The sequence below is a fragment of the Phytophthora infestans genome, genomic scaffold, assembly GCF_000142945.1.
Source record: "Phytophthora infestans T30-4 supercont1.16 genomic scaffold, whole genome shotgun sequence".
NCBI lineage: Eukaryota > Oomycota > Peronosporomycetes > Peronosporales > Peronosporaceae > Phytophthora > Phytophthora infestans.
Genome location: NW_003303743.1, coordinates 1,022,654 through 1,035,069, shown reverse-complemented (window position 1 = coordinate 1,035,069; position 12,416 = coordinate 1,022,654). Strand labels below are relative to the sequence as shown.

Sequence of the window (12,416 nt, the reverse complement as noted above, 5' to 3'; positions counted from 1 at the left end):
TATTAGTACTTGAAATTGGATCGGTAGGTTTCGCAAAACGGGCAACTGAAATCCCGATCAGACTACTTGTAATTTGAGTGGAAAAAAAATCACCAACTAGAGCTTTGCGGCAAGTGTTCTAATGCATTTTCAGACGAAAGTGTAAATGGTAATTTCTGTCGAATTGAATAAAAGTGAAGCGCCTGATCGAACACTCCAAGTAAGGAAGAAGTGCCTTTACCTACGAATGGGCTAAGTGGTTTTATATCGCTGCACCCCCCCCCCTTCTGCTGCAAGCAGCACACCCAGACTACGAATAAAATCTAGGCTCATTGGTTCTCCTACACTTCAACATGAGCTGTTGCCAATTTCTCATCTGTCATTCAGACGGTCGTACGGGTACACAGTATTAATGGCGGCGATCATTTGCGCACTGCTGGATGCCCCCTTCGTTCAAACAAAAGAAAAGTGTTTTCAGATCGGCCAGATTAAATCGACCATTTCTCGTGAGAAGTTCGTAAAGGCCATGCTGGCAATAAGGAAACAGTAGCAATACGCGTTGAAAAGAGGTGGAAAACAGCTTTAAGAAAAGAAAAAGAAAGCATTTCTTCTCTCAATCTCCGACATTGTCCAGTAATACTGAATTAGTATCGATGTCGCCATTCACTGAATCATTCACTGAATGATAATGGCATTTAGAGCCCCATCCTACGCAACCTCACGATAGGTTCATTCAGATGAAGCCAGTAGAAATGTACCCATCGTCGACCTCTTTGGGTTGATTTGAGGCTGCATGCAGTCAAACGCCCCTTCCTTCATTTCTAATCCAGTGCCGCAAACAATACAGAAAGAATGAACACGACGCTGATCGTTGCAGTGCTTAGCTGTATGACGCTTGCTCTGGCCCCAGCAGCGATCACCGCAGAGCGCCAGCTTCGAACCGAAGACGCAACAACTCTTCCGTCTCCACTGGATGCGTCCAAGGCTGCAATTGCAAAGTTCGAGAAGAAGCCTGCAAGAAATTTGCTGAGGCTATGAAAAGGTTGAAGAGGAATTAACATGCTCGGCGTGGGAAACAGCCAGAAAGCAACATTTACTCTTTTCCTAATCTTTCAAATGTCAAAATTCACTTTGATGCAAGCTAAAATTCGCATCGGTGGCTCCGTGTCGTTAGATAGCTCACTCGTTCTTTGTACAGGATCAGCAGCTTTCACTAGCTGTGATTGCGATGGGTTACTTTCCCGCACTGGCTGCCCAAGGCTCCTCACTCTCTTCAAATTCTTCTTCGTCCTGCACTGACTCATCAGCAACTTCGACGTTGCCAGGAGCCAAGAACAAGTGAGCACGGGACTGATCACGCACTTCTTCCTGTCGCTCATTGTGTGCCAGTAAATACGCCTCGCTCCCCATCTATAACCACGGCAGCAGTTAGTTATCTACCACATCATAAAAAACCAGAAGGATAAATTACTTACCTCGAGTAGGCGAGACACCGTGCGATCGAACGCGAAGACCTCGTCGACATGTGATTTCATGTTTGCGTCGACTTGGTACAGTCGTTCGGGGCTTTCCGGTGCCAAACAATGCAGCTAATAGACAACAAGAAGGTAACAAAACTGTCAGCCTGCAACAAAAATTTAACAAAGTAGAAAATAAATAACTTACCCGCACACCCCGGTCATACATGCAGTCAACAAATGTAATAAATCGTCGCATCTGGTTCAGTTTCTCGGCGTTAAGCAGAGGAATGTCGCTCACAAACACAACGGAGAACGCTTCTGCAATCGCCAGATAATCTGCAGCTCCGAGAGGTTTATCGCACAAGTCTCGGAAGGAGAAGCGGCAAGCTCCAGCTTCCACGGCCGCCTCCAGTACATGCACCTTGCGTCCCTGCGTCGTCACATAGGTCGCCACTGTCTCCTCTCCCTTGCAATACGCCATGAACTCATAGTCAAACGCAGCGCGCGTGTCTGGAGTGATGGGATACTCGTACACGTTGTCAGCATGGACGGCACCTTTGAGCACGCGGTAGTCGGTGGTCGAGTCTTCGAGTGACACCACTTTGCAGCGTTCTCCCAGTAAGTCAATAAACGGCACAAATAGTTCTCGTTGCAGTCCGTTCTTGTACAACTCACTGGGTGGTCGATTGGATGTGGCGACCATAACGAATCCTCTGGCGAGCAAGGCCGAGAAGAGTCTCCTCAAGATCAGCGCGTCCGCCACGTCCGTCACTTGGAACTCGTCAAAGCACAACAGCCAGCTGTTCTCTAGCAACTCGTCTGCAATGTGAGGAATGGGATCTTCATGGAAACCCTGGCGTCGCAGCTCGTGCATCCGCTTGTGGATGTCCAACATGAACTCGTGGAAATGCACACGCAGCTTCTGCTCCACTGGAACGTTGTCGAAGAACATGTCCATTACGAAGGTCTTGCCGCAGCCTACACCGCCATAGAGGTACAAGCCCTTGGGTGCGTTAACTGGTTCCTGTTCAGTCTGTTGCTCTTTGCCTGTCAGCTTCTGCCACCACGAGCCGGAGGAGCTCGACGTGGACGCTTTAGGCTTGGGGCCGCCGTAGCTCATCACTTCGTCGTATAGTGCGTCCAAGTGGTGGACGACGTGTACCTGTACTGGGTCATACGTCACGTTGCCGCTGTCCGCTTGCTGCTTGTAGATGGCATGCAGCGTGTGTTGGCTGGGCGGGATAGACGTCCCCAAAGTGGAGCTCCACCGTGCAGACTGCAATGCATTCGGTTGCCGCAGCGAGGCCACACCTCGAGCTGCTAGGCGGTGCATCTTACAAGGGAGACAGAAAGTCTAGAGATGCCGATGGTGAACGATGAGATAATACGCTCGAGGACGATGCGCATTTTCGTTGGCATCACGACGTCAGCCAATCAGAAGTTCTAATTCAGAAAGCACTTTCATTTTCGTATCCTACCATATAAACGTTAAATTTCAGATGTATTTCTTTGATATATTTCAGAATGTGATGTATTCTAGGATGCCACCTACAGCAGATTTCTATTGCATGAAGAATTATAAATAAAAGGCTATCATGTTATGGATTGCCGCTAAGAAACATTTAAATTCATCATCATTGTAAACGCATCTTTAACAGGGTAGAATAATATTCTATGTTTGGTCTCGACTGATAGTTTGAAACTATTAGTTTCTGCTAAGACCCGACTGCACCGACGGGTACCCGACTAGTCAAAAGCCAGTTTGCCCACCCTTTTTTCGCGACAGCGTATATCCGGATAACGGTATCTTAGCTAAGTCAAGCAAGCGCTTGTGTACCAGAGCATGCGAACTTCTACAAGTCTGAAAGAAGGTAAATGTATTATATTCGGTGAAGACACAAGCAAAGCTATCTATAGCGCAGATACATCAGCAGCTTCTTGTTCATCCACTGAGCTTCTACAACTCTGAAAGAAGGTAGATGTATTATTTTTAGTGAAGACACAAGCAAAGATATCTATAGCGCAGATACATCAGCAGCTTCTTGTTCATCCACCCGAGTGGTGGCGCACCTGTGAACTGTTCAAATGCAGGCAAAATAAACAGCCCGCACTTGTAGTTGTCCAATTGAATCCCCATGCCGGATTCGTACGCTTGCACTCGAAACCTTTCTCCCGTGGTTGTTGCTAGCATAGGTGTAAGTCGTTCTGCTACCACTCGAACGCTGGCCACGTAGCTTGATTTCATTGGGTATACACGATACGTTTTGCAATGTCGATCATAATAGCACATCAATGGTTCGATTTGCAGCTGATCGGTATGAGTACACACTCCCCAGTAATTGTCGACAGAATGCTCTCGACAGTCTCAGCATCCATTGAAATTTTCCTTCCCACAACCCACCCAAACAAATTTGGGATTATCACCACCACTCGCGGGTTGTTTGAGTATAGTTTTTCCAAAACTAGACTTAAGGTGGAATCGCTAAGATTTCCCCGTCCGACAAGATCTAATAGGTCAAACTAAAACGAATAAGTTATTATTGAGAACTATCATAAAAATATGGTAGGTGTCTTACCTCACTTGACTGTAGACGCGTGTTTTTTAGGCCTTTCAGCAGTCGTTTATCTTCTTCCACGATGAACCACGGGTCGATCTCAGTCCCAAATCAATAGTCGTAGCCCAGACAGTAGCTTTGTCAATCTGATCAATAGCATCCATCGCTCTGTGATAGTTCCTCATTGTAGTCAGTGCTCCAGCTGTAAACACACCAATACTTGGCACTTCAAGAAGCATATCCACCTCTCGGAGACCGTAGTTCTTCCCTTGGAAGGCCGCTAACTTCTTGCTGCACTTACGCAGCATATCTTTAGGAAGAATTCGCGATATATCTTCGTCTCTTAGTACCGTCTTCTTCCGTGATAGTTTGCTATTTTGGTGGGCGATTGGCTGCTTGGTTTGTTTTTTCTCCAAAACAGAACAGCGGTATTGGCATAGTGTCGTCTCTGCAGAATTGAGTGTGTGGTCTTCATGTAATAGGGCGGAGAGCACCGATAAATCCAGCTTCATGTGATGCATGTTTGAATCGTGGTGAGCTTTGGAGATTTCGCGATTCTTCTTGGCTTTCTTTGCGGATGCTTTCTGCTTTGGCCTACCCCGCGGTCGGACTGGACTTGCAATTTCAAAATCATCCGTAGTTTCAACTGGCTCTGTAGTGCTGTGAGTATTTAACAGCTGTACAACTGCGCTTGATGTTCCAGACTCAGTCGGTTGCAGCTCGTCCGTAGTCGGGCATAGGTGGGGCACAGTCGGGGCTGGTTTAACTCAGTCGAGGGAAGTATTGGATTCCCCGGCGGTTCATCTGTCACAGTTATTGGTTCTGGCAACGTAGTTGAGACTTCGTCGAGCTCCGGTGGCTCGAACTCAATCGGGAACTCGTCGGACTCAGTCGGGAACTCGTCAGACTCAGGCGGGGGCTGGTCGGGCTCCGGCGGGACCTCTTCAGCCTCGGGCGGGGGAGCATCAGATTGTAGCTGAGTCTGGACACATTGGGTGTCTGAAACTAAGCGATCAATTTCATGAAACCGTCGGTACTTGAAAAGTTCAGCGACATTATTCAACACTCGGAGAGCATCTCGGTACTCACGCATTTCCAGCCTGCTCATTGTACTCGTGATAGCGTTTGCGACTTGGTTAGCTTCGCGGAAATTGCGAATAGCATCCCAAGCATTTGGCTCGGGTCTAACAATCCGTCGTATGCGAAAAGCCTTATCGGGTATGGTGGGAACTGTAAATGATGCTCGTAATGTTGACAACAACCATCTCGGATGTAGCTGAGCCGGGATAATAGTCTCCTTTTTCAGCGCTTTGCGCAAGTATAACACGTGTCTTCAAGGAAGCAACCGTGTACTCATGAACATACACGAGCATCGCCAATTCCCCGTGTCCACATTGTACTCTTGATTGGGTTCGTCCAACGCATCGTCGTCGTGAGTCGTGTTCTTGATAAACATCACACCAGGAATTCCTTCGTAGAAACTGTATGTAGCACGCCCAACTGCATATGCGTACTGTTCAAAAATCAAATTGCAAGCGTGCTCGCTGACTAGATTTGATACGTACTGCAATTCTTTGTCGTGTGAGGCGTGGTGGATAACGCCAATCTTGAACATTCGATTTACATAATCTTTTTCTGCGAGCGATTGGTAGTACATCAAGGACGCTATACATTCGTCCAGCTGCATGAAAGAGTTCACGATCTTTAATTTGCTTCCACGAGGCCTCTAGACGATTGTTCGTGTTGTTTCCCAGCGTAACAGCGTTTTGGCGTTTGTAGGAGCACCATTTGCCCCTGCAATTATCCCAATTTCGCTTGAAATACGATTCGAAGGGATGCAGTCTCGCTTCTAGGTGATCCTCCTCCTCTTCATCTTCACGTTCAACCACACCGAAACTGCAACCGACAGGCTCTACACGAAGCCCGACTGCGTCTGCAGCGTGCCCGACTGAGTCGGTAGTGTTCCCGACTGGAGAACTATCTCGCTCGACGCCTCCCACAGTGATGACTTGGTGCATGTAACGTCGGTGCTTGTTGTACTCTCTCTCGCTTTTTGCATACACCAACGATACCTCTCAACTGTTCTTTCTGCCACGGATTAAACCCGTACTCGTCGGCCTTGGCGATCTCCTCGCATAGGTACTTAATTACGTGGAACTGGCAGAGTGGAATCTTGACCCCAGGGAAAGCCGCCTTCAGCACACTCATTTCGGTAAAGTCCTTGTCTATGATGACACACTGCAGCCGCTTCGTAGCAGGATTGTTCAATTCGAATTCTTCGATGGCTGCTTCCAGGGTTTCCTTCCGCTCATTCTGGACTAAGGCGTGCTGCACGTACTGCCCTTTACCAAATGTGTCATGAATCATGAAGGAAAATACCTTGTACTTCGGTACGTTTGTTCCGTGTGTAGCATCGATAAGTAAGACCTCCGAAAAACGATCGTACAGATACCGCATGTGTTTTGTCTGCATTGTTATGCACGTAGCAATTTTCTGAAACGACAAAAGGATAATAATCGGTGTTATGAGTAAATATCTGATCGATCATCGTTTACCTTGCTTTGTTGTGCCTCAACAAAAATTCTGCCCACGTTGCCGTTTTCTCCACAGAAATTCATCATCCACGCTTTCAAACGTTGAGCACTAGCTGTTGACTGGGTTGATTGATTCTTCAGCTTTCGTACCAGATTGTGTACATCCCTTATCGTCGGTGAACAGTCGTATTCTCAGTAATAAACTGGTGAATGCTCTTCTTTCCTGCACCGGCCTTTTGTAGAACCCCCACGGTTTGCAGAACACTCTCCCTTAACTGCTGTTCGGTTAATTGGGTAGTTTTGATACGTTGTCGAATCAACCAAGTGATTATGGGTCGTTCTCATCTTCGTAATACATACAACAAACTTGTGAGCTGATTTATCCACTTCTCCAACGCAGGCATTAATCTAAAAGACATTACAACGTTAGTGTGCTAGTATTATCCGCCAGCACCCGCCAGCACCCACTAGGACCCGCCAGTATCTGCCAGCACCCGCCAGTGGAAGGCTTACCTGTGTAGGACACTCGATCGAGCGAGACTCTTGACGTGCTCTCTTGCCCTTCCCACGCGGCTTGAACTTTCCGGCGTGGGTGCACACCAGCGTCTTGACGTACCATACCCATGTCTCCGGAAAAAGTGTAGGTTTAAAACCTGTACGCTGGATAACGGCGTTTCTTTCGCCAACCTTCTTGTTTGTTCGAGGTCTGAATACCTGGATATCAATAGGCTTGTTAGAGAAGGTCATATACTAAGCAGACCGAAGACACCTTACCTGGTACGTTTCCGCTTGGTATGTGCGGATATACGTGTCGAGCGCATCCCACGACTCGAAGACGGTGCGGCCAGGAAGGGGAGGAGTCGGATGCTGAGGAAGAAGGTCTTCCGTGTGGCTTGATTTGTCTGAATGCTCCGTCGAACTCGGCGTCGTGCCTAGCGCGAACTCGCTTCCGTCACTAGCGCTGTCTCGTCATCTACGTTGTAATCGCTGTCACTGTCCGATTCAGGGGGCACACGTTTCCGCGCCGACCGTCGCATTCGCTCCGCCGGGTTCATTTGCTTCCGTCGATCGGGGGGCGGGAATGCGTAATGAGTGGTTTGCATACACGTATACATACACGTATACGTCGTTCGGATAGCTGGGAGGTCCGGAGCGATTTGAGATAAGAGCGTTCGTAGAGCGTCCATTTTTTTTAAATCCTGAGGAGTCTCCACAGGCGGGGGTTCCAACCACTCTCTTGTACATTACTGCCGTAACGTTGTCGCACAGCCTGGGGTGTTCCAGAAGCGGTTAGTTTCAGAATTATCAATTGAGGTGGAACCTTTAAGCTTCCTACTTGTGCTTCTGCCTTCTTCGCCCCAAAGCAGCTTCTACTTGTTCTACGCTCGAGCCATCAATGGCGCAACGTGCAGCATACATGCCACCATCATCATCATCGACAACAAGTGACGTGTCCTGGCTTCGGTCCATCGCATCCAGTTTTCTTGGAGCTCGTATTGCAAGTAACCCCCAGGGTCGTCCGGCGCCATGCTGCCAGCGTGACAGCAGTGCGTCTCCACGATTGACTCGATCTGGATCTTGATATCTATGATATCGCCCATAAAAGTGGATACGATCGTGGTGATACCTTACTTCAGCTGTTGCTGGAGCTCGGAGTCCGCAATTCTTGCACAAAAGCCTTTACTAAGTCCGGGACATCGGTCATCATCCAAGCCAACGCCTCCTACGAGTCTTCGACGTCTTGTAGTCCGCACCATGATACCAACATCTCCCAGCGCTTAAGACCTGCATTGTAACGATGCTCCTTGACAGATTCAGCACCTAATAGCAAACCTTGCCGGGTCATGAGCTCCACGATCTCTACAATCCGGTTGAGGTCCTTGTCAGCGTAATACTCGAGACGCGTATCATGAGTTTCAAACTCCCGTGCTGTCACTAAGTGCTTGATGAGGAACGAGTGAGGATGGACCTGACGATTGGAAAGTCTACCTATTAATTTTATTGATCGTGAATCGCCGATCAACGCGTGATCAGAGCGCAAAATCGTCTACGTTAAAATTGCATGGTGTTTTTTTGTGTGACGTCATATATAGCAGCCGCTTGTGCTCTTTCTCGTTCAGAACTTGCTTATAGAGGCTCTACAGAGACGATCACAGCTTATCCACTATATCCGCGAGCTTTTCGAGGTTGACAGTCAGCACCTCTTCATTCCCCAAGCCAGGTCGCACGATTTTGTCCAGTGCTGTCGAGGATGGTAGCCCGGTGAATACCTTGATTAATGCGTGAGCGAGCGACGTATGAAGCAAATTTGTCTGTACAATTGGCAGTAGGTAGCTCCATTCATGTAAGTCAAAGTCATACTTGATTAGCAGTGTTCTCATCATTTGCAGGATATCCTTGTTCAGACGTTTCACAGTGTCATTCGACCAAGGGGAAATTCACCGACAAAATGGTTTGATCGATCTCTAGACGTGAGCATAATAGCTCTATCGTATGATTTCGGAAGTGATATCCTTGGTCCGATATCAGGATGTCTGGGGACCCAAAGCGTGTGTACCATTCAAGCAACGCCTCTGCTGTTACCAGAGCCGTCGGTGATGAGCGAGAGAACAGCTCACAGCAGTGTAAGAGTGAATCCTTGAGACGGGCACATTACCGTTGTCTCCGAAGCCGTCACCAAATTAAACAAAGTCGTAATGAACCGCTCCATCCCGCTTCGTGGCAGTGTAAGTAGGTCCATAGGATCGCAAGATCTGTTTCGAGCCCTAGACAAAATTACATAAGAGACAATTCTTGATGAATCCGGAGACCTTCTTGGTCAGCAACGGTATGTAGAGCCTGCTCTCAAGCAAGGTGCACATGACAACTTGACCACGATGACCTTGCGCGAAACAGTGAGCAACGACAAAAACGTCTTGCTAATAAATCTTGTGCTGCCGCCGGGATCCACGGCCTGCCTTTCACCATCACCACCCCTTCCATTTCGAAGAAGTGTTCCCGGAGCCCATTGCCAGCACGGTACCCCGCTATTTCTTGAGTATTGCGAGGGTGGGGAGGACACTTCTAGAGGGCGCAACTGGGACTGAAAACTGGTGTGAGGCGATCACGTCGTGTGCGCACCGCTGCCGCTGTGGCCGTTGGGAGCATGCACCAGCAAGACACAATCTCGGCCCAGAGGTTAGTCGTGCCTGAAATATGCTTAATTGTGTGCCACAGACATGGCCCATCGCTGCGGCCGGCCCCGCACGTGTTTCTTGATCTTCACCTTTGGCGCAAAATCGTAGATGAGGTTTGAGTGATCGCAGAACAGACGAAATTACTTCGTCCATTGGAGCACGTAGTTTAGGTCCTGAACGCTTTCACGATCGGGGAGGTCTCTTTATCGATGATTGGCCAGCGGGTTTGTGAGTCTTGGAAACCCTCTCCCTTGTCAATAATCAGGCGATGATCCTGTTTTTTTACTCGTAGCTCGTCCACCCTTTACTGTGGACACAGGGTCTTTTGTGTCACTGAGCAGCGTTGCTGGATCTTGTCCTTGCAGTGGTTCTAGTCACGGTAATACTTGGCCAGGTGTGGGGCGCAGATGAACTCGAGACCAGCTGTGGCACTGTCATCTCGACGTCACCGTCCGAGTCAACGGTGTATCGTGTTCCAGGCATTTCGACTATTAGTTTATAGGATGTCGACCAAATCCGCATTTAAAACGCAAGCCGAACTTAGTGGTCTTTGAAAGGTTCCGCACACTGCTACAGCCCTCGGATAACAGGAGCAACACTTCGTTAAGTTTGTTGCACAGCCCAGGGTGTTCCAGAAGCGGTAAGTTTCGGAATGATCAATTGAGGTAGCACCTTGAAGCATCCTACTTGTGCTTCTGCCTTCTTCGCTCCATAGAAGCCTCTTCTCGTCCTACGCTCGATGGCCAGCGCCATCATCGGCGCAACGTGCAGCATACATGCCACCATCATCATCATCGACAACAAGTGACGTGTCCTGGCTTCGGTCCATCGCATCCAGTTTTCTTGGAGCTCGTACTGCAAGTTACCCTAGGGTCGTCCGGCGCCATGCTGCCAGCGTGACAGCAGTGTGTCTCCATGTTTGACTCGATCTGGATCTTGATATCCATGACAAAAGTGCGAAATATATGTTACTCCTAATATGGTCCTAAACAAAATAGCGGTACCCCATACAAGCGTTTAGGACATGTCTTAAAGCCCTGCAACTAATACAATAAAATAAAAATGACGATGAGCGAATGTCGTTGGGTGAGAATGAGCGACCGCGAGTGCTGCAATCCGATATTGTTTTTCAGACACCGCACCTGGCCGAGTCGAGAACCCTAGCGTGAGTGGCAAGGGGGTGGGACAGGACGTGAAGCCCCCCCCCCCCCCCCCAGCCTTGTCCCTAAGCTCTCAGATGAGAGCCAACGCGAGAGTGTCCTACCAAGGAAGAACTTGATATCTGTATGCGATCACCTTCTAAGCGTATTACTACTGTAAAGGGATACGACTTTGATATAACTCGGATCCACCATGGTCTCTTACCCTCGGAGTGTAAGGACGGTGAGCTATTTATTATCGCAAAGCAGCGTGGTATTTCAATACCGTTGCCTTGTTCATATTTTACACAAGCCAATCAGCACTTACTGCGTTGCAAATATGATAACGTTACTACAGAGATATAATACTACATTTCATGGTCCGCTATAGCTTAGCCTACATTAGTGGTATTCACAGCTCAAAATGCTGACAGACGGATGGTGTGGTCGAAGTGGAGTCGTTATTGATGCCTCTGCTCTCAAAGCTTAATGGGTCTGCCTTTTCGGTGGCAGCGTCATTTATCAATTGACCTTCGCCTTCCAACACCTGGAGCCTTTTGCTAAGGCCATGCTGTATTTTTACGGTTTTACATATCTTGCTATCGGCACATATGAACTGGAAGCAAAGGATGCATGAACACACTCGCGTGTGTGTCGTAATCTTGACCGAGAACAAGTAAAACCATATCGCTAACATCTGTTCAGCAAAATTAACAACGACCGTTATTAAAAGCACATACTGTAGGTGGATGAATCGCCTGGGCCCCCAGCAAGAAGCCACACGTTCGGAGCAGTGTCAGGGTTGCCTACCGTCGCAAGCGAGTGCGCCTCAGCGATGACATTAGTGCACCGGGGAGCACTGGGCTCTGTCGGTGCGCAGCAGGACGATGTGGTGGCGGGACTTCTCGGTGGAACTTCCTGCATCGCCACGAGCTTCTGCAGCATGCGCTTCATTGACGCCATCGACGTTAGAATTTGAATCACGGCTGCAGCGAGCACTGTTGTTTCTCCCCCAACCCGTTGCCCAAGTTGCGCGTAGTTCTCGGTCTCCCACACTGTGCGAAGCTGCCGTCCCCAGCCAGCGCAGACGACGGCCGCACCCCATGGCGGCATTGGTTGCATCCGGGGCTTCATGGAAACGGTACAAGTAGTGGAACGTGAGCCCCGTGGCTGCTAGTTCCCGCGCTACTAATGTTGTGACCTCTTCAAGATGAATGAGCAGTGCTGCTAGTGCGGCATTCAGGACTGAAGTGTCGACGTTGTGGCTGGCGTCAGTGAAGCCGCTCACATTCTTGAAAAGCTGACCACGCAGCGCCAGTACCTGTGCATACTCAAGTTCCGATAGCAGCTTCTTTGGCGTGGTAACGGAGGGCGTGACGCACGGCAGGTGAGGGTCCGTGTAGCCGGCCAGGACTTTGCCCACGCTCTAATACTCGTTGCGTCGTGCTCTGCAGCGTACGCAAAAGCGTCGTCGCAGCTCACCCTTCTGTGGATCTCAACGCGCGGAGCTTGGCTGCTGGACTCGTTGACCCAAGGCGTTTGCCTACATGGGCACCACATTGCGCGAGTAGAA

At 49.0% G+C, this 12,416-nt stretch overlaps 1 protein-coding gene across 1 annotated transcript; it reads right to left on the bottom strand.

The window, feature by feature from the left end:
• Nucleotides 1–1,050: 1,050 nt before the first annotated feature.
• On the bottom strand, nucleotides 1,051–2,785 carry PITG_08817 (uncharacterized protein; the record flags this gene model as incomplete). The annotated part of the gene is made up of 3 exons (XM_002902836.1): nucleotides 1,051–1,389; nucleotides 1,455–1,568; nucleotides 1,645–2,785. The coding sequence occupies 3 exons, from the start codon at nucleotides 2,770–2,772 to the stop codon at nucleotides 1,213–1,215; spliced, it is 1,419 nt and encodes a 472-aa protein (XP_002902882.1).
• Between the last annotated feature and the right edge of the window lie 9,631 nt (nucleotides 2,786–12,416).